This window comes from Pteropus medius, unplaced genomic scaffold (genome assembly GCF_902729225.1).
Source record: "Pteropus medius unplaced genomic scaffold, Ma_sr-lr_union100, whole genome shotgun sequence".
Lineage (NCBI taxonomy): Eukaryota > Metazoa > Chordata > Mammalia > Chiroptera > Pteropodidae > Pteropus > Pteropus medius.
Genome location: NW_024349797.1, coordinates 3,547,124 through 3,568,800, shown reverse-complemented (window position 1 = coordinate 3,568,800; position 21,677 = coordinate 3,547,124). Strand labels below are relative to the sequence as shown.

The following is a 21,677-nucleotide window of genomic DNA, read 5'->3' as shown; positions in this document are numbered from 1 at the left end:
CAAAGTCACCTCCCTTCCTCCTTGGCCTGACATTTCTATCATTAGTCACTCCATAAGTGATTGCCTGACAGTCTGATCTCTCTTCTCCTAAGTGTTTATTGAACACCTACTGATATTAAGCACCACACTAAAAATTAAGGTAGGAGACAACAGATGCAAAACAAAGCTCACATAGCCAAGTTTATAAGCTATCTAATATACCTCAGTCTTGACCTACAGCCTTGGTGCTGGGTTTCCTCCTCATCTTTGGGGAGTGCAAGGTAGCTGAAGAGCAGAGGTACCCTAGGCTGTAAACAGAGAAGATGCTACATTTAGGGGAGGGGTCTGATTTCTACGGGAAATTCTTTTTTTTATTAAGAATGAAAAGAAATGCTGACGAAGGGCTTTATTCATTTTTTAGCTGAGCCTCATACTTGTGCCTACTTTCAATCATCAACTCACGAGGCTCCTGTTGCACACACTACTCCTTTTAAGGGTAAAGGTTCCTTCTGAACTTGTCTTCATGTTGACATCTGCAAAGGGTAACTAGGTTCACGAGAGCAGATGTGAATCCTCCTCTGCCCCCGCTTTCACTGAGAGCCCAAGTCACTGCTGGCCTCACCACTCAAAGGTCCCTCTGCTGTCAGTGCTGGCGGCCAATGACCACAGGCTCAAAGAATCTCCCCAATGACTCAGCCAGGAAAGAGGAAGTTCTCCAAGCTTTCCATTTTTGAAGTAGGCAACATGCAAAGACCCATTTAAATGCTTGGCTACTTCCCATGGACTCTGTCCCAGACACCTATAGCAGCCAACAAACAGATCCTAGTGCCCTGCTCAACCTTACTACTCCCTAACTTTGGACAAATGATGGTAAAACAGCCCAAAGCGGAAGAAGCACTGTCTCCCTTTTCTGCAATGTCAATATGTTGTCATTCCTAAAAGTAGTTCATGTGACAATAAATGTTTCTAACTTCCCAAATTTTCTTGCAAGTCTGGTCGGACTTTCTTGGTAACAGCCCTCCCCTTCCAATTTTCAGAAGTGGAACTCAGACCCAGGCAATTACTCGTGGGCAGCCTCTGGAAGAGCTGTTGCTTTATAAGCTGCCATGAGCCAGATCCAGTTCCTCTTAGTTTAGGGTGTGTCTCCAAAAACAGACAGGGTGAGCCCCATGTAGCTTTTTCTTAAGATGCCAACTTCATAAGTTAACTAACCCTGCCTCGTGATCCCAGAGAAATGAGGCAAGAAAAAGAAATCTAAACTTTGCACCAGGAAAACTATTAGTCACCCATACCTAACACCACTTCAAGAAAGCAGCACCATCAGATCTGGCCCTATAATTTAGGGAGTTACTCAGAGACTTACTTACACAAAAATATCTCCCAATGTCCTGCTCCAAAGTCACCTCCCTTCATCCTTGGCCTGACATTTCTATTATTAGTCACTCCATAAATGACTGCCTGCCAGTCTGATCTCTCTTCTCTTAAACATGAACTCAGGGACCTTTTCTTTCCTCTTCACCATTACATCCTCAGAGCTCAGAATGTTGACTGTCACAGAATAGATACTCAATAAATATTTGTTCAATAAACAAATAAAGGTTATAGTACATTGTCTCAAAACAAAAAACCAAAAACAAAAAACAAAAAACAAAAAAACCCATAGCTCCCAAAAAATGACTGTAAAGGTAAGAGGGCTGAGCCTATCAGTGGAGGGTGTGGCTACTGATCTAAGGCTGGATCATGAGATAGGCAGGCCAAGGGGATGACGGCCTTCGTCCATGGACTCTCATTTGTCACATCACCTGCTGTCAACTGCGAAGACACAGGGAGGCTGGTTGGAGGAGATGTAATCCAGGGCAAGTAGTTAAAAGAAAGACAATGACTGGATGGTCAAGGGCCTTTATAGGTTATTTGCAAAGGACAGAGATTTGGCCCAGGGTGGGGAAACCCTAGTAAACATCACGGATTTTGTGGAGTGGCATGAGAATTCAGGGCTAGTCATTCCTGGGGCAGGTAACGGGGTAACCTCTTCTGTACGGAGAGACAGAGGAACTCTGCAGAGAGAAAACGCAACATCTACACAAAATTGGCCAAGCCCCACCAGCCCCCATTTGTTACCGTTGATCACTGCCACTCGTGTAAGTAAGGCCAGGACCACCAGGCCCTTGGGAGAACACTTCTCATTCCCAGGCCCTATCTCCTGATGGTGGGGGCTGAATCAGTTCTATGCTCTGCCATCATCTCCATTGTCCTACATGAAGAGAGGGGCCATCCTAGGCACATATAGACTGACAAGCTGCTTCGTGCCAACGCTTGGCAAAAGGCCCTTCTAGGAATTGAAAGGAATCAGGATGTTCTGCAGGAGTCTTAGAGCTACAGGATGGTTCAGCTCAAAAGGACTAAATCAGTCAGGGCGGTCTGGAACCCAAAAGCTCTGGGAGAGGCTCTTAAAGCCAGAATGGCCAGAGCTCATTCTGAAACAAAGAGCTAACTATAAAGGTAAGAATGCCGAGCCTTGTAGACAGAGGGTGTAGTCCCTAATCCAAGTGCCCTCCAAGGCTGCACTCCATGAGATAGACAGAACATGATTTGTGTACAGAGAAGCTCTTTTATTCTCTGAGGGTCATGGGGCAAGTCCAGAGTTTTTTTAAGGGTACATAAAAGCTAAAATTTGCACAATATTCCAGCTCTCAAGGCACAGCACAACCTGCATATAATCTGAGCCTCAAAACCTTACCCAGTGAGTTAATTGCAGGATGCCCAGAGTACAGATGAGGCAACAGAGCCCTAATGAAGAAGGGCCCCTGTTGGGACCCCCACAGTAGAGGCCTCATAGAGTCCCCAGCCTCACCTTTCCTTACCCTATAGCTTAACAATAGATTGTCCCCTGCCATAGAAAGTTGCCCTGAAACTTATGATTAATGCCCTTATGTTGACTGATCACAATCCTTCTGGTCTAGCATTCTTCCCAAACTACTCCTATCTTTGTTCTTGGGTTGCTAACGCCACTGGAGGACCACGTTGTCAGAGAAACGGCCCCGTGAAGCACAACAGACACCCCTCCCATCCCCTGGAACCGTCACGCAGCCTCTGAAATAATGCCCAGATTTTCCCTTAAATACCCTGAGCCGGACTGAGAAAGTAAGGCAGTTTTTGAAGGTGTTAACCTGCTGCCTTCTCAGATCACCGGTGCTCTGACCACAAACGCTTATTCTAAATAGCCCAGGTCCCGTGTCGGTCTCCTGGCTGAGCGGCACAGGCAGTGGGAGCCCCAGACTCAGTTCCCCTCTGGTTACACTAATAGGGCATGCTGTTCTCTCCATTCCACAACTGAGTTTAAGCAACTTGCTGAAATCACAGAATTAATTGGTGGTGACGTAAACATCTGGATTTCTGATGTCCCCGTTCCTAGCCCTGCTCTCTTCCCACAGAACCTTGCTGAGCCACAAGGCACAGAGCAGCTACATGTCCCAGGAAGACATGGTCTGAGACGCAGGATGATCCAGGATCTGAGGGGATTGTGGATGAAGTAGGGGCTCTGTACTAAATCTGACTGAAAGTAACTCACAGAATGATCTGATCATAAATTTCTATGATCATGATAAGTTTCTATGGGCCGGTCATGGTGGGTAGTCATGCCCAGGACTACAAAAAGGTTTATCTTTGTCTTAAGCCAGCCCTGTCCATTGTTCTTGAGTTAACACACGTTTGAAATGCCAGAAAGATCCTCTTTTTCAGACACCTCAGAGGGAACCACCCTCAAAGGGAGCATATAATCTTGTTAACTATCGTGTAATGCAGTCATAGAGATTTCCGCACCTTGCTTTCTCCAGCCTTCATGTCATTTTCCTTTTGTTCCCTCCCTAATTCCAAATGTATAAAAGGAACTGCAAGATTGTCACTCTCTGTAGCATTTAAGATCTTGCTTCCCGGCACGTCATCAGTTTGGCTCAAATAAACTCATAAAACATTCTCTACAGATGTGGACATTCTTACATCAACAGAATCACTTGCAAGAGGGTTCGTTATGTAACTGAGGAATGTGCTTGGTTCATCATTAAATGGATTATATATTTACTCTGCACCTTTTATCAAAGTTCTTTCTGGACAGTAAGTCAGAAAGCAGTCCACTGAGAAGAGAGAATGTCAACCACTGTCCCTGTAAGTCCCTAACAAACCTCCAGCCAGTGATCCGGGCCCTGTGAACACAACTTCCTCTCTCCCCACGGTGGCCTTCTGAGAACCAAATGTTAGCAAGGACAGTCCTCTCTTCAAAGCAAAGGGTCGTTGAGATGCCTGTCCCAAGGCCAAACAGCAGGCCAGAGGCTGAGACTGTCTCTTGGTGACTAGGACAGTGATATTTGGGAAGCTGGTGAAGGGCTGGAGGAGAGGAAGTGGCTCCACAGCACCAGGGAGCCCAGACCTTCCCAGGCCCCACCCCCAGCTCAGCCAGCCCCACAGTGGGAGGGGCCCCACCGCCTGCTGCTCTCCCTGAGAACTGGCTCCTGAGGCTTTAGGAAGTGAGGAAGTAGGTGGAGGGGGTTTCCTCAGGACAACCAGTTATCAATAAAAGGTAAGAAAGATTAGCAAGCAAGAGGGTCGGGTCAGCTGCATTACTCCCTACCCCCCACCCCACCTCTACCCCTATGAAGTCATAGGGACATGTGATTAAATGGCAATCACAGAAAATGCTCTGGAATCTTCCTTCAGCAATGAGACTATAACGCCCCAGAGATAAAGTGTAAAACCAGAACACCAGTCATCCATCCTTCCATTTAACTATTTTCAATCCCTACCGTGTGCTAGGCACGACCTCTTTTGGCATGTGTACTAAGAGCAAAGCCTTGGAGCGTTGACCTCTATGTAGAAGGACTGTGACCTGGCCTCAACCTAACTCACCAGCAGAGAGGGTGCACAGGTGGGTCTGCTTAAGTTCCAGTGTATGACACCGAGGAGGAAGATCCGTCAGCAAAAAATTCTAGAGATAGCAGCTGAGATTAAAGAAAGTAGCTTAGAACCTGAGTTTGGCTGGGAAGGAGAAGATAGATATGGATGCAGTAAGTGTTTGTGGAGGGCTTATTTAGTTCTAGAAGCTTTCATTTACACATTCCCTCCTTTAATTTTGGTGGTAACCTGTGAGGCAGCCGTTCTTGTTACAGAGAAGCTGATGCCCAAAGTAGGCCGGTGTCCTGCTGGAGGCCCCAGACACAGATGCACCCAGAGCCAGGTTCAGGTGCCATGGTTTCCACATGGAGTTCTCAGACTTCAGTGGCATCAGAACCCCTGGTGGAGAATCTAAACCACAGGTTCCTGAGCCCCACCCCAGAGAGGCCAATTCCTTGGGTCCACCCTGGTGCCCAGGAACCTGTGTTTTAAACAAACATCCCAGGTGGTTCTGGTGCTGAAGGTTAATGGACCACACCTAAAAACAATTGATCTCCACTGCCCCAAGGAGAGAAATCAAGAAAACTTTCTCAGCTGCTGGCTTCCCTATGGGTCCTAGGCAGGGAAAGTGGGAGAGAGGTGTATGCTCCTGACTAGATCCTCAGTAGAGAAGAAATAGTCCTTGAGTTAGCTCACTGAGTGGCTCCACAAAGATGTCCAGCACCAAACAGGAAGCCCAGGACAAAAGTCTGAAGAAGCACAGATTTCTCGAGGGGCAGCCAGCACCTAAACAAACAGCTCATTGGAATGGCCCTGCTTTGACATGATGACTCATGGCTACCCGCTTCCTACAGTTCTGAGTAGATGGACAGAACAAATAGCCTTCTGTACAGAGAGAGCTGTTCCAGAGCCACCAAAGGACATCCAGCTATGTTAACGCATTAGTTCTGAGACGAAATCTGGAATTCCAGGGGAGAGAAGAAGGAAAAAAAAGAGAAAAAATAACCCCCCATCTTGCTCTAACTTCTATGCCCTGGAGCCAGCAGGGATGTCCAATCGAAAGTGGTCTGGAAATGAAAGGGGCTTGTGTTCACCTTCTCTCTAGAGAAGGAATCAGATGGGAGCCAAAGCAAATGCTGCTCCATCATGAGGTTCCGAGACAAACTGTCTAATCCCAAGAGGTTGGTAAGCAAGTGAAATCCCTGCCTCCCACCTCTCCCTCTTGCAAACACAGATGGTGCTGCTATCTGCCCTCATGCTGAAGCAATGCCTCATCTTGAATTATGTGGGGGTGAGCGGCTAACATTTTTGCACAGCATAAAAGAAAGATGCCTGTAGCCTGTAGTAAGGTCACAAGGAGAAGAGTCTGGGTGGGGGGCCCAGAGCCTGCAGGATGCTTTCGCATCTTTGAATGACTCAGCAAAGAAAAAGTCCTTAGTCCTGCGAGTCAACGGAAGGGAGATGGTCCGCTGGGTTAAGTGGGGAATGGTGCTAGATAGAAGTCAAGAGACAGATAACAAAGAAAAAAGAAGAAACGCCAGCTTTTACCCTTATCCTGCAACCTACACAGGGCTGTTTGATGTTAGCAGTTGAGGGGAATTGAAGCCCAGGGAAGGACATCCTGTTAATCAGGAACCAGGCAGCAGCAAACAGCTGTGTCCATCTGATAAGCCTGAACACCCCACTTCCTTCAGTAGAGTCTTAGGTTTCTGAGACTAAGGTATGGGAGTCTCAGAAGTCATCACCACAGACAACAGGTTGAGTGGCTCTCAAGAGGGACAAGTCCTCACCAAGATACTGCTTGGAAACTTCCTGGATTGGCCCACCTTCCCTATTCACCCCACTCCTGGTCACTTCACTCATTAAGAATTGGCTGTTACCATCACCTCCTCAGGGAAGCTGTCCTCTGCTCGCTCCCCATTCACACTGCATTCACACTGGGGTAATGCACCCCACATGCTGTGACCCCTTAATACCCTGTGCACTTATACCCTTAAGCCTGCCACAAGGTGATATTATGACCAAGTGGTTAAGTGTGGGCCTCTCCTAGATAGGAGGCCCCTGCAGACAAGAGCCAACTAACTACTTTTATCAGTGATGGTACAGCATCTGTTCTTCATTCACCATTTCTTTTCTGATAAACTCTGCTAGCTAAGTGCCCTTCACTTACTGTCTCATTTAATCCTCTCCTCTATCTTTTGCAGTAGGCAATATTATTTCCATGTTATAAAAGAAGCCAAAACCTAGCAAAGTAAAGGGACTTATCCGCGGGCACACAGCAGAGCTAAAGATGGTGTTCTCAACCACCTTGGGTCTGGCACAATTCAAGGCACACAGTAACGACTTAATAGCTCTTCCCATTGAAAAAAATAAGATTGAGTCACCTCAAGAAGATAATATAGGCATGATAATCCCTTCCTCCAGCCACCTGAGCTCTCGGTTTAACTGTCACCTTAAATTCCTTTCACGAAATGCAAATCTGTTTATTAATTTGTCCATCCATTTGCAAGCACCTGTTATACCCAGAGCCCTAAGATATAGGAGAGACATATTAGTCAGGGTTCCAGCCTTCCCTCCTGGCCCCCACAAGTCTCTCATTTAGTCTGAACGAGAGGTAGAGGAGGGGAAGAGAGGACAGAAGAGATGAGGAAGAGTGGGTAAACAGGAACCACCAGAAAACAAAGTCCCGTAGCATCTCAGGAAACTGAGCAAACACCGAGAAGGCCAGGGAATGGATTCCTCTAAGCCTAGACTGAGGAAATGTTCAGAGGAAATGAGCAGTACCCAGCCAGAAGGGAACTCCCCATTAGCATTTTGTTTTTGTTTTATGTGTGTGTGGTGGTGGCCAAATATACAGTATAAAATTTACCATTTAACCATTTTTAACTGTACAGTTCAGTGGCATCAAGTACATTCATATTATTGAGCAACCATGGCCTCCATCCATCTCCAAAACTTTGTTGGTCTTCCTAAACTGTAGTAGCCCTTTAAAACTCCCCATTCTCTCCTCCTCCAGCCCCTGGCAACCACCATTCTACTTTGTGACTCTCTACGAATTTAATTACTTTAAGTACATGTGGTATAATAAAAATATATTTGATCTTTGTCCCAGTTCCTGGCACAGAACTTTAAAAATGCTTGGAATTTCCTAAGTGATAGGAGTGTCCTTTGTTATTCCTAAAGGGACCTCTTCCCATCACACCTTAGGTTATGAGGTCACTTAGACTGGGGCCCCTAGATAGCCCCAGTATGGAGCTGGTCACCAGAAGATCTAGTGATTAGAATTTGGGAACTTTCAACCTCACTCTGAGGAGGAGAGAGGCACTGGATATTAAGCTCTATAAAAACTCTCGAACAAGGAAATTCGGTGAGCTTTCAGGTTGGTGAGCACATCACGTCACAGTGCTGGGAGGAAGATGTGCCAAGAGAGGACACGGAAGCTCTGTGTCCCTACCCCACACCTTGCCCTCGCAGCTGCTCCGCTTGGCTGCTCCTGAGTGTATCCTTTATAATACACCAGTAAGTAAAGTTAGTCAGAAGTACGGGTGGCAAATGGTATCTTAAGTGGAGGCAGTCGTGTGGAACTGAGCCCTCAATCTGTGGGGTCTGCACTAACTCTGAGTAGTGTTAGAATTGAATTGTAGGACACACAGCTGGTGTTAGAGATTTGGAGAACTGGTTGTTGTCAGAAAGAAAAAAAAAAGACACCTCAATACCTCCTATAAGTGGAATTACACAGTATTTGTCCTTTCGTGACTGGCTTATTTCACTTAGCATGTCTTCAAGATTCATCCATGTGTAGCATGTGTCAGAATTTTCTTTCTTTTTAAGGCTAAATAACATTCCATTGTATGTATATATCACCTCTGTTTATCCACTCATCCACAGATGGACACTTGGGTCGCTTCCAACTTTTGGCTATTGTGAATAATGCTGCTATAAACATAGGTGTACAGACATCTGTTCAACTTCTCACTTTCAATTCTTTTGAGTACACCTTCTGTACCTTCTACCTAATTTTGCCGTGAAACTAATACTGCTCTAAAAATAGTCTGGTGGGTTTTTTTGGGTTTTTTTTAAGGCTGTCCTTTTCCTATTGGATAGTCTTGGCACTCTTGTTACAAATCATTTGACTATATAAGTGAGGGTTTATTTTTGAACTCTATTCTATTGGTCTATATGTTTGTCTTTATGCCAAACTTTATATTGTCGTGATTGCTGTAGCTTTGTTAGTTTTGAAATGAAGAAGTGTGAGACCTCCAACTTTGTTGTTCCTTCCCAAGATTGTTTGGGTTATTTTGTGTCCCTTAAACTTCTACATGAGTCTTAGAATATATTTCTCTATTTCTGCGAAAAGGTTCGTGGAGTTTTGATAGGAATTGCATCGAATCTAAAGATTGCTTTGGGTAGTAATTGCTGCATCACTTTAACGATATTAAGTCTTCAATCCATAAACATGAGGTGTCTTTCTCTTTATTTAGGTCTTTAAGCAATGTTTTTGTAGTTTGCAGTGTACAAGTCTTTCACCTCCTTGGCAAAATTTATTCCTAAGTTGTTTTTTCTTTTTTTGATGCTACTATAAATGAAATTGTTTTCTTAATTTCCTTTTCGGATTGTTCATTGTTAGTATATAGAAATACAACTGGGTTAAAACATTGCAAATTCTATTGGCAGAAGGCAACTGCAGATTGGGAGGCATAGCATGGGGGAGGGAGTACGGTAAGTGCAAGTAAAAAGGACATGCAATTTCCTATCATTTAGAAGATTATTTTTCTTGGTTGGGCATTTGCTTGATTGCCATTGACCTCTGATTAATTTTCCAGAGCTCCTATAAAGAACTTATTTTAGTCAGTTTCTAGTTTATTTAATGTTTCTGTGGGGGAGTAAGGTTTTTGAGCTTCCTAGTCTACTATCTTGATGATGTTACTCTCCAAGGGCATAAGGCTTAGTCCCCAAGAAGTGTATCTTCAAGGAGGTAATTAAGGAGCTAGATTGATCAGGAGTGAGAGACAAGATTGGGAGGGAACGAGACAGACTGGATAGGAATGGGGAGAGAGCAGGGGGCCTGGAATGCTAAATTGAAGACTTAGATGTGATTCTACGAAATTGGCAGGCACCTGCAACAATGCCTGGCAGAGCAACAAAGCCAAGTCGGAAGTCAGGCCAGGCCAACCCCAGCCTCCTCCAGTGCACTGAGTTTAAGATCAAAGAAACAAAAGGATTAGGAGCATCTGCAAGGATTCCACCTCACATTCCATCAGGGCCTTCCCCTCCCTCAGCCCCCACTCAGGATTTTGAATACATTTTCAGAATCTTAAGTGAATCAGAACGATGAACCCCCAACCCCAGCCAAGCCTCTCCTCTCAATCAGAAGGGTGAGTAGCTGAGCTCCCAACTGTTTCCACCTGGATGCTGGAACCAGCACACAGCAAACATAATAAATCAGCCCTGACAAGAACATGGCTCCAAGCAGGAGGGTATCTTCCCATGGCTGCTGGTCCTCTATCCTGGTGATTTCAAAAAGTTTGATCACTAGCTTCCCCTGGAAGACCAGTTGAAAATACAGGAGCCTGGGCCCCTCCTCTAGAGGGTCCAGCTAAGAAAGTCCACGTGGGGCATCTGTATTTTCACCCAGCCCCATGGGTGAGGCAGATGATCATCATTTTTCCAGGGGCACCTGTCTCTGTTTCCTCCCCAGGTTTGGTATCCTCTGAGCTTCTTTCCACCTGCCTGCCTCTCTCGACGGCTTTCCCAGAAAGGAGAAAGTAGAACTGAAATTCAGTTTCACATTATCCTTCTCAGAAGTCTCAAATGGGGAAGTTTGATCTGACCCACAGTTTCAAAACAATAGAATATAATAAAGTGTTTTAAGCTTTTAATTAGTTGTCAGCATTAAAAAAAAAAGAGAGAGATTTCATAAGCTAGACACAGAAAGCCAAATAATATATGAATCCATTTATACAAGGTACCTAGAATAGGCAAATGCATAGAGACGGAAAGCAGAAAGAAGTAACTAGAGACTGGGGGTGGGGAGGGGAGAAGGGAAGAGTTAGTGTTTAATGGGTAGATTGTTGGGGATGAGGAAAAAGATTTTGGTGTAGATGGTGGTAACACTCATACACACAGTGGGCACATTTAAGGCCACCAAATTGTATACTTATGAATGGTTAAAATGATAAATGTTATGCTATGTATATTTTACCACAATAAAACAAAAACAGATTTCACATAAAAATCTGAATTTCTGGATTTCACATAAAAATCTTAAAGAAGAAAATAATAAGATCTGACAACACTGGGTAGTGTTTTGTATGTCAACGGTTGGCAGGAGCTGAAGCAGCTGCTGTCTTGAGATGAGACATGGGCTCCCACATTTGCTGTAACCCCAACACTCCAATGTCACTTTTACTAGGTCACATTTATATGACCTGGCTGGCCTATGTGAGCATTCGAGAGTGGGGTCCCAGGCCCCTGCACCCCCATCTCCCTTCGGTCGCCATTCGCCTTGTTTTGTCCTCTCAGTCCCTGCCTATTTTTCTCTTCTAGGGCCTAAAGGGAGGCCAGAAACTGGTCGGCCACGTGGGCAGACACTCTGTGTGTCTTAACGTAATCAACGTAGGAGAACAAGAGTTTGCCTTCACCTCGAAAAATTCACTCAGACCTTGAAAGGCATCTGACGTTAGATGATCCAGAATAATTAGCCTAGATTTTAAGACACCCCAGTGGCAATGGTTTTGGAAGAGTAGGCTGACCACCTCCCTCAAGACCCTGACTCCTGAATCAGTAAACACTCGGCCTCTCTCGGTGATACCACATGATCAGCTAGTCCAGCAAGCACAGCCTCCTCAAGGCTGCAGTCAGTTTCCTAAAGTCCATTTTTATCTGCTAGAAGCTGATTTCCAGCTGCTTGAAATATGATAGGGTTCTGGACCTACGACCCCGATTACAGCACCCTGGCATATTGAATACTTTAAGCTGAAGGAGTTCGAGAAAACGGCAGAAGCAAGGTCACTCTAACCTCCTCCTGCTTCTTGCTCTTCTTCCCTGAGACAGACCTTCCTTCAAAGCCTCCCGTGAAGTGCCCCCCCTTGACCTGAAGGAAGGGAATATCCTTAGCTCTGAAGACAATCAAAAGCTGCCAAGGAGAATCCAAACAAACAGACCTCGCCCAGTTTCCTCTAGTTTGCTACAATTCCCTCAGACTCCTTAACCGGTGGTATTCCTCCAAGACTATCCACTCATTATCAAACTCAGCAAAAAAGTACGGAGGTCTAACTGTTTCCTCATTTCCTTATGAAGATTCCCACATCATGTAACACATTAAATAAATTTGGATGACTTTCTGTTAATATGACTTTGTCAGCTTAATTTCAGATCCAGCCAGGGACCATAAGAGGGTCAAGTAAAACCTTTTCTCCCCTACAAATAGTATCACTACTCTAGACCTATACTGTCCGATCTGGCTATTGAACATGTCCCAACATTTGCTGGCAAAAGTGGTTAGCCCGTAAGTGTAAAATACATGATGATTTCTAAAGACTCAGCACGAAAAAAGAATGTAAAATAGCTTGTTAGTAATCTTATTATATTGACTGCATGTTGAAATAATACTTTGGATATATTGTGTTAAATATAGTACTAAAGATAATTTCACCTTTTTTACTTTTTTAAATTTGTTTTATATATTTTTAATGTGGCTACTAGAAAATTTAGTTAGATATGTGGCTTGCATTATATTTCTATTGGACAGTGCCATTTTTGACAGCCTAGCCAGCTGTGGCTTCCATAGAACTGATCCTGTAAGGTTACTGTATTTTCCTTACCTTGAAAGCAAACTTATCCTCTCCTACTCCGTTATTGGGTGGCACTGAACTATGAGCTGCCCAAGGATCCTTGAGGAAGTCCCTTCTTGCATAGGGACTGTAGACTCCTTACTGGGACTGAAGCTAACTTGAGGGTCTTTCTCAGCTCTCATATCTCCCTCATCCTGTGCCACCAAGCTATCACCAGACTCTAACACAAGGCTTTCTGCCAACCGCTTGCAGAATAACTATGTGTCCATATCACTCAACCTCCGCCCCGCCACCCAGCACAGATCATTTTCCCTTGAAACAAAGGAGCAAGTGTTGCTAAACATGCCAGCCTGTTACCACCTGTGTAACTGGTCAGAGCCAACCAGGAGAGTCTCTGCTGCAGTCTCAGACGCCTTCCCTTTCTCACTGCAGCTCGGAATTCACTGGTTTCTGCTTCCCAGAGACTCAAGCCCATCTTCTTGTGCCCCTCCAAGCTAGGCTCAAAGCAGCAGTATCAGCCCTTCAGCAGTTTACAGTGCAGCCCCGGGGAGGCAATGCTAATGCCTGAAACTTCAAAACAGAGGACAGGAACTAGGCTCTCAAATTCTGGAAAAAATTGCTGGACACTTTTTCATCACCAACAACCCTGAGACACGGAGACAAATTTTGAACCTCAGAATCCTGCCTTTTAAAAAAAATATGCTCTGTCTATGGGAAGAATCAATGTTGGCCAATTACTGACATGGGCTTTGGAGGTAAAATTGGGTTCAAATCTCCTTTCTAACACTCAGTAGCTCTAGGACCAACCCTAGATAAAATTGCTGCATTTATCTGAGTCTCAATTTCCTCACCTGTAACAATGGGGACAATTTCACTTACCTCACAGCATTGAAAAATTAAATAATAGATGAAAAACTGCCTTCCACAGAATAGGTGTTTGATATTTAGTTTCCTTCCCCTTCAATTTTCCATAGCAATTAGGCAGAGAAGATACTAAAAATCTCATGGAGAACTGAAAATAAATCCTCTATGCTCTGATCTTTTCTTTTTTGTTTTCTTTTTAATCTGAATCTTGCTACCTGGTACAATTTAAAAGTCTGGTACAAGAATTCTGCAAAGGCAGAGGTTATCTTTGCAGCCCTAGCACAGGGTCTGGCAAAAAAGGTAGGAGCTGGGTGAAGGGGTTCAGAACAGCCTTCCCCAAAATGTGCTACTTTGGCAAATGGATTATTTTGAGCCAAAGGTAATTGAGACCCTGCAGGTTCAGAAGAAATTTCTGCCCCTCCCTTAACTACCTAGAAGAATGTAAATTGGGGGCCTTGCCCATAATAAGAGTTATTATCAGAAATAATCTTTGATGACCGATCTATGGGGCAGGGCAAACTTCAAATTACTCAACATCTATTCTTCTTATTGTCCTGCAATGACCTTCCTGCCCTTCTGAAGCCCCAAGGATTTTATCTCAGTCCTTGCTTGGCTCAGGATGTCATATACACCTCATTTTACCTTTCTACCTTTGAACCTCTCATGTGGGGTCTCTGACTCTTTCATGTATGTGTACATATGTAATTAAATTTTCTCTTGTTCATCTGCCTCATGTTGATTTAATAATTACACTAGCCAAAAGCACCTAGAAGGGTCAAAGAAATTTTCTTCCTCTCCCGCATAGGTAAATGCCTGTTGAATGAATGAATGTCGGATTGAATGCAAGCAGGGGCTGGTGCATGTGTGGAGCAAACATGAAGCACTAGAAGAAACAGGTCAGAATTACCAGCATGCAGGAGTTTTGCTGATCAGCGTGAAGTTTGCAGGATATGAAGAATTATTCTGCGGAATTACATTTGAAATCTATTTAACAGCTTTGTGGAGCCTTTTTTCTAAGCACAGTTCAAGGTGCTCTAGTATTTTTTTCTCCATTCAGCCATCTTTACTCGGCAAGAAAGGTTAAAATGCATGCTGAGAACCAAACATTTATCTCTATGTCACAGAGCATAAACATTCAGTTTTTTCATAACTTTTTTTTAACTTAGCACAGTAGGTTGAGTAAAAGATCAAACTAAATAGATGGCTCTGTGATACAAATATGTGCTGTCACAGTGTTTTTAAATGTAAAATTCTTAGCATTTCCTGGCCTTGGTGGGAAGTACGGGTAGGGAATAAATAACTATTCTTATTAAATTTTAAAGATATATCTGGAGTTAAGTTCCCACACAGGTGTGTGAGGAGGGGTCTGAAAACCTATTCGTTTATGTTTGTTAAGGAAACCAAGTGTTGGATTCTCTGCTCTCACCAGGTTACCTGAGGGCTTCTTGCAGTTAGTTCCACTGCCCTCCCCAAAGGGGTTAGGATTGTAGTGACCTTGCCCGTATCCTGTTCTCTGCAAATAGGGAGATTTTTCCTCTGGAAGCTAGAAGGTTCCTGCCATTCACTGCACCCCCACCCCCGCAGTCCAGCTTTACTCTCTTATAAAGGAAAAATCCAGTAATGTCAAACCTACCAGCAGGGCTGCAACGGGGATGTTAAAAGCCCCAGTCACATCACTTTAGAGGATAAGAGATTGGTAAATGTCACCCTCAACATCTATATTTTAGTTGCCCTGAACAAAAGATCCATCTTGTTTCATCCCCAGACTTCAAATCAATTCAATCTTCAGAATATCATTCAAACCCACAGGTGAAAGAAAACTGGGTAAAGGATTTTATGTTGCCTGTTTGTGTGCTAAAGAAGGCCTCTATGTTTGTGTTTCATTGATTGCTTACACTATTACCCAAGCGGCAGGACTTAACTCAAGTTAACTTCCTGCTGGTGAAGATGAACAGAATGAAAATTTGCCTTTAGAGAAGTTTTGGGAATGTCTAACCCAAATGAGAAATTTCTAAATGAAAGTTTAAATTTTCTAAATGCAATAAACAGGTAAGAGAAAACAGGCCTATAAGAACTTAAGGGTTATTGGTAATTTTAAACACAACTGAGTGTACTTGGGAAGCAGTGTGACCTGGAGGCGGTGGTCCAGATTAAAAAGGACCCCATATATAGTTTGCTCCAAATATTTAGAGAAGGCAGTCGGATTCATAACATGCCCAACGTTCTGGGTCATAACCACATTGCGATGCAAAGAATTTGAGATGCTCCTTCCAAAAAGAAGGAAAGAGAAGGGATTAAGAGATGAGCTTTCTAGCCTTTCCAAGGCTTCTAGTCTTTGGAAATTCAGAGCAAGACTTCTGCTCCATCCTGCTGGACTTGGCTCTAAACGCCAGAGACCGAGTCTGGTACAAAGCATTGTTCCCGCTGTCCTGGCTTTAGCTGTGTATAAAAGAAGGTAAGAACAGTGCCAAACCCGACCAGGGCACCGCTCTGTGGTCCTATGTAGTACAGGAGATACTGCACTCTAGGAAAGCTGGTAGGTCAGGCTAAAAACGCCTGCCAAATTGATACTAGAATAGTTTGACTTCCTGGGTCTGCTCCCTGGAAAGATAGTTTTCCTGAAGTCAAAGGTCTATGCTGGTGAACTGACAGGTTCAGGAATGAAATCATAAAAGCATCTATGTTTCAGAAGCATGCTTTCTGATGGGGGAAGGGAAATTGTGAGGGGAAAGAAAAGGTCCCCGCCTTTTGTTTCCTGGCACTTCTCTTACACAGTCACCCAGTCACAATCACTCACTGACAGTCAGTCATACCCAGCCACAAAGTCACCAGAGTCACAAACACGGCTGAGTCAGAAAATCAGTCTCCCACACAGTTAAGGACAGTTAGATACAATGTAACACACTCAGTCCACAGTGATGCCCATTCCTCTGAACACCCACAAACTCATCTCTCTACCCACCTGATTGCCAAAGACAGCTATGGAGCAGGCAGTTGAAACTTCGTTTGCCCCAAACCAGACCGAGGCGATTCGGGAGGGCATGCCCAGGATGAAGACCTGGGCCACAGAGCAGATGACTTGGCCCAGCACAGTGACTGGGAAAAGATGTGGCTTCAGGCTGCCCAACTTCACCCAGGCGCCCAGGCAGTTGAGAGCCGAGCCGGTGAGGGCGACGGTGCGCAGGCCGAATTTCTCCAGCATCCAGGCCACTGGCAGTAGCAGAGGGATGTAGGTCAGCATGTAGCACATGGACAGCCAGTCGATGGCAAAGGCACTGACCCCGTAGAAGTTCATGAAGATGTTACTGATGGAGCCATACTGGATCCACTGGAAGGCGTTGCACATAGAGTAGCAGCTAAAAACCAAGACCACTGCCCAACGGCGCTTGCTCACCTTGATCACACTGAGGTCCTCGGTGCCCGGTATACTGGGTTGAGCCAAGCCACCCTGTTGAGCCAAGATACTGGGGTGGGCCGAACTGCTGGGGTGGGCAGAGACGCTGGGGTGGATGGAGACGCTAGGGTGAGCGGAGACGCTTTGATGGGCTGAGACGCTGGGGTGGGCCGAGATGCTGGGGTGGGCCGAGGTGCTGGGGTGGGCCGAGGTGCTGGGGTCTGCCCGGAGCGCGGACTGAGGCTCAGGAGTGCCATCGCGCTTCTCCAGGTTGGAATCTTCATTCACCATGACCACGGAGTCTCCTGGAGCCCTGGACAGGTGCTGAGGACTCAGGCAGTCTTAAAGGACAGTAGCCTTGACTGGTCCCCTAAAGCTGCTCCGAAGAAATGGAGACACAAGCCTACGTAAAAGCCGCGAGTGGGCCTCTCAACGATCACCTCCAAGCTTCTGCTCCCACTTTTCCGTGGGGCCCGCTGTCCCCGACCACTGTCCCGCAGGTCGTCCGCAGACGCCTCAGCCGGGTCCTGGCCGCGGGCGACCTGAGTTTCCCCAAGGCGCTCTGGCCACGTTCAGCCCCTCGGTCCTGGAAAGGGTTTGCTCCTTGCGCAGCCACTTCGCGGGACTCGGTATGCTCCCGGGCCGGCTTGGGGCCTCGCCCCCTAGGGCGCACGTGACCGCCCCGCCCCCGTCCCGCCCGGCTTCCCTCCCCCCACACCGCCCTCCCTCCCTCCTGCCTTCTCCAGCCCGGCTGGCGGGGCAGCCCAGTTGTTTCGCCACAGTTTGCGGAGTGCATTCCTCCTTCACGCCCCGGGAGCCATGGAAACTGCCGGGTTAACTCCCCACCTGCACTGCCCCTCATTCATTTGCCCCTCATATTCATTTGCCCTCCCAGGAGGCCACAAGAGAGAATCCTGTCCGCCCCTCCGAAGTAACCCTCTAAATAGAGTCCCCTCGCCCCCATCAGCTCTCCTGAGCGCGTGCACCGGCGCCCGGCGCCTTCAGAGTGCTCTGAGGAATCCAAGAGGAATTCCCGACTTTCTCCACACTTGGCTGGGTTCCCAAACCCTTGCTGAGCTCTCGGTGTAAAGAGAAATTTGTAGATGTCGCGGTCTGGTTGCGCTCCTGCGGTAAAGGGGAGTTGCGGATTGCTTTTGGTGCGGACGTAGTCTTATATGGGAGAACTCAGATTTGAACCTGTTAGGTAGGGCTCTTCTGTCCTGATGGATCCAGGGCGCCCTCCTAGGCGAGGACCTGAGGGTGGAGGAGAGAGTGGGGATTCCGAGACGCTTACGAGCTACGGGCGGCTGTGTGATGAAATGCACAGCACCCACGTAGCCCTCGGCTGCCATCTGCTGGTCCCATCCGATTCCAGAGGCTAAGCCCTCAACTCCTAGCCTTCAGAAAGTCAGGCCTGCAGGACAGAAGCCTTTTCACACTGACTCATTTCAGCCCTGTAAAGGGATAAGAGTTCACGTTCTCCCTGGGTCCAAATACCAGCTTAGGTATTCCTACGAGTATAATGTAAATTTAGGTACTCCATCTCTCCGTGCCTCGGTTTCTGGGGACTACGAAACAATAATAACCACCTCACGGGGTTGTTTTGGGGCTTGAATGAGTTAGACATGAAAGCACTTTGAAAATTCCTGGCAGATAGTAAGCATTCCTATCTTACTGGTTATCTTAACAATTAAAAAGCTAACGTTGTTGTATTGTGCTAAACATGTTTACTGCATTATCCCATTTATCACAAGACTCCTGTGATGTGGTTACTATCGCTTGCCTGCATTTGATACATCAGAAACAGAGGCTCATAAAAGTGAAGTTAACTTACATAAGGACCCAGCTGGCCTGAAGCACTGTACTTACTTATCATGCAAGTCTGTATTCATTCATGCTCTAGCCTGGCTATCAAGGGCCACCTGGGGACAGCATATGGGCATCCTCTGGGAGCTTCTTACACTGGCAGAAGCCCAGGCCCACCCCTAACCACCTGAACGAAAGGTTGCATTTTAGAAGATCTCCAGGTGATCCGTTTGCACATTTAAGTGGTGCCACTGCTTTCCGTTTTTCTTTTTAAATCTCAAACCAAAAGCAAAGAATTTAAAGCTATAGGATAACGGTTCTCAACTTGGGTTGCATGTTAAAATCACATGGGGTAGTCTTATCACCAATGCCTCTGCCATGCCACCAATCACAGTCTCTGGGAGTAGAGCCTGGCATTTGCACGTGTAAAGCTCCCCAGGTGATTACAACAGGCAGCCAACTTTAAGCACACCTATGGGGTCAGAACCACAGATTCCCAGGAGGGGGAACACTGTTTTGGAGGCACCCACCTTTTGGTAGAAATTATGGATTATAGTAGAATGTTCGAAGAGGGAATTCATACCCATCTAAGAATTTCTACACTGATTTAACATCCCGACTATTCTCGAAGTTCCAGCAGTGTCTCCCATCATTCTCCGGGGAGTACAGAAACTCCATTCTCTTGGAGAGCCTCCTGAGGCCTCTCACTGTTTCTTTTCCCTAGGTCATCATGGTCCTCTCCCCAAACTCTTCAGAATATATTCCTAACTTCAGTTTATAGATATGGAAACTGAGGCCCAGAGAGTCAGAGTGTATTATCAGAGTCCCACAGCAATTGATTAGCATCAGAACCAGCAATAAGACAGGTCTCCTGAGTCTAGAGTTCCCTTACACACGGCTCTCCTGTGTGCCGCTCTCAGCAGGAAAGGGGTTAAGCCACTGATATTTTTGATACACGACGCTTAGATTATTTAAACTATGTATAATTTTGCTTTAAAAAAAAAGTGGGGTAAAGGGGATCAAATATGTGGTAACAGAAAGAAATCTAACTACAGGAGGTAAACACACAGTGTAAATATATATATATGCCGTATTGTTAAAGTGTATAGCTGAAACGTATTAGATTTTTGTTAACCATAATAAATAAATAAATACCCTAAAAATTAAAAATGAAATGAAATGAATAAAGATCGCGCTGCTTCAATGAGGCGCACAGGTGATATCTAGGGGTGTGGTCAAGTCCATCTTGAATTTTATGTTGGTGCTAAAATAGACATCGAAGACTCCAACCCTGGAACCTCAAGGCTACCTCTTCAGTTGATCTGTGTCCTCCAAAGTTGTGCCAGGGGGTCACCTCAGAAAATTGGGTATGTGATCAGAGGCCCTATTGCCTTCTAGTCTTGCTTCACCTTTCTCTGCCCTTCTTTCTGCTTCTAGTGACTTTTACACCTGAAGATTCTGTGGGGGTCTTATCCCTTCTACTTTCAACTTCGGTCCCATCATCTAAAGACCATTTCAAGGTCTGCCTTCCTTCTGGAATTCTGTCAATAAATAGCACTTCCAGCTCTCACTCAGCCAAACCCAAACCTTAAGAATGACCCAAAACCCTCCCTTTCCTCACTCCCAGTGTCCATTGGATGCTTAGATCCTTACCATTTTGCCTCCCCTCCTTTCCCTTTAACACCAACTTAGTTTGGACTCTCATGGCTTCTTGCTTTGACCTTGCGACTCCCTCCTCATTGGTCCTACTACTCCCATTCGCCGTTTACAAGGCTCTCCCATTCTCTTCAGGCCTCTTCCCTGCCTTCGATCCTCCAGTGGCCGCCCTAGCTGCAGAAGGTTCACACTCTTCAGGTTAGCACACAAGGCTTTTGTGATGTCGCTCTGGCCACATCGCCCACCACTGCCCCCTCCCACCTTTTGCTCCAGACAGGTGGAACCACCTGCAGCTCCCTACAAGTGTTATGAATACATCATGCCTTGCACATGCCATCCTTCATGATGCAGGACAACAGTCGCCTCCAGGAAACCTTCCCCAGTGCCTTAAGTACCCTGCACTTACACCTTTGTGGTGGCTCCTGTCACACCATATCATAAGTGTTTGTTGACTTTTTTAAGTCTTCCACTTACTGTGAGTTCCTTGAGGTTATGAATTATATCCTATTCATACTCAAATCCAACATCTAGCTCCATGTCTAGTCTACAGAAGAGAAATGAAAGAATGATTGGATTGACTTCTGGGATGCAATTTCTAGATGATTTCCACCTCTGGATGACCTCAAAATGAACAAAAATATATCCAGCTTGTTCCAAATGCTCATGTCTCCTTTATTTGTTTCCTTTTTTCTTTTCTGAGCTGCCTTCCCCACAGCGTTTGGACCTTACAGCCATATCGCATGGAGCCCACAGGGCAGGATGCTTGGGAATAGGATTCTGGATTTCTTCCCCTCTAGGATCCTCAGTCTCCGAGTCTGTCCTTGAAGAGAATGTGGTCAGGGCCTACTGAAGCCTAAGGGAGGAGAGAGACCTATTTTCCTCAGAAGAGAATGCAGGATGAAAGCCTCCTGCCTGGGCACAGGAACACCAGACTCTGTCCTGGAGGCGCTGTGTGATTTTTCAGTTCCTTGGAAATACATGGCTGTATCTAGAGAGGCCACAGGTGGTAATAGATCTTATCTAAAGAAAAGGCTTGTTTGTGTACATGGGTCACATTTTATTTCCTCAGCTGCACATACTTGGATGTATTTGTGGGTGTCCACTATGTTATTCTTCATAACTTTTTATATCTTTTAAATACACCTTAATAATTAGAAAACAAAAAGGTTGCTTCATAAACATGAGAAAGACCTAACTAAAAAACATGTCAAAGAGGAAGGAGATATTAAAATGGCTTTTCTTTTTTTACATAATCTATAGAAAGCCCAGAGATGCGAAGCTTTCTTTGCATATTGAAATAG

General features: G+C 45.5%; 1 protein-coding gene across 2 annotated transcripts in view; it reads right to left on the bottom strand.

Annotated features, from left to right (window-relative positions):
• FLVCR2 (FLVCR choline and putative heme transporter 2) overlaps positions 1-17,573 on the bottom strand; it is a 49,380-nt gene extending 31,807 nt beyond the window's left edge. Inside the window, exons 1-2 of one of the 2 annotated variants that reach the window (XM_039883855.1) lie at positions 17,136-17,573; positions 16,483-17,099 (exon numbers count right to left, since the gene is read on the bottom strand). In XM_039883855.1, coding sequence (XP_039739789.1) covers positions 16,483-17,099; positions 17,136-17,205 — 687 coding nt within the window. In that variant the 5' untranslated portion in view covers positions 17,206-17,573. Of the gene's footprint in view, positions 1-16,482 lie in introns of both variants that reach the window. The other variant, XM_039883854.1, reaches the window with a different exon arrangement.
• Between the last annotated feature and the right edge of the window lie 4,104 nt (positions 17,574-21,677).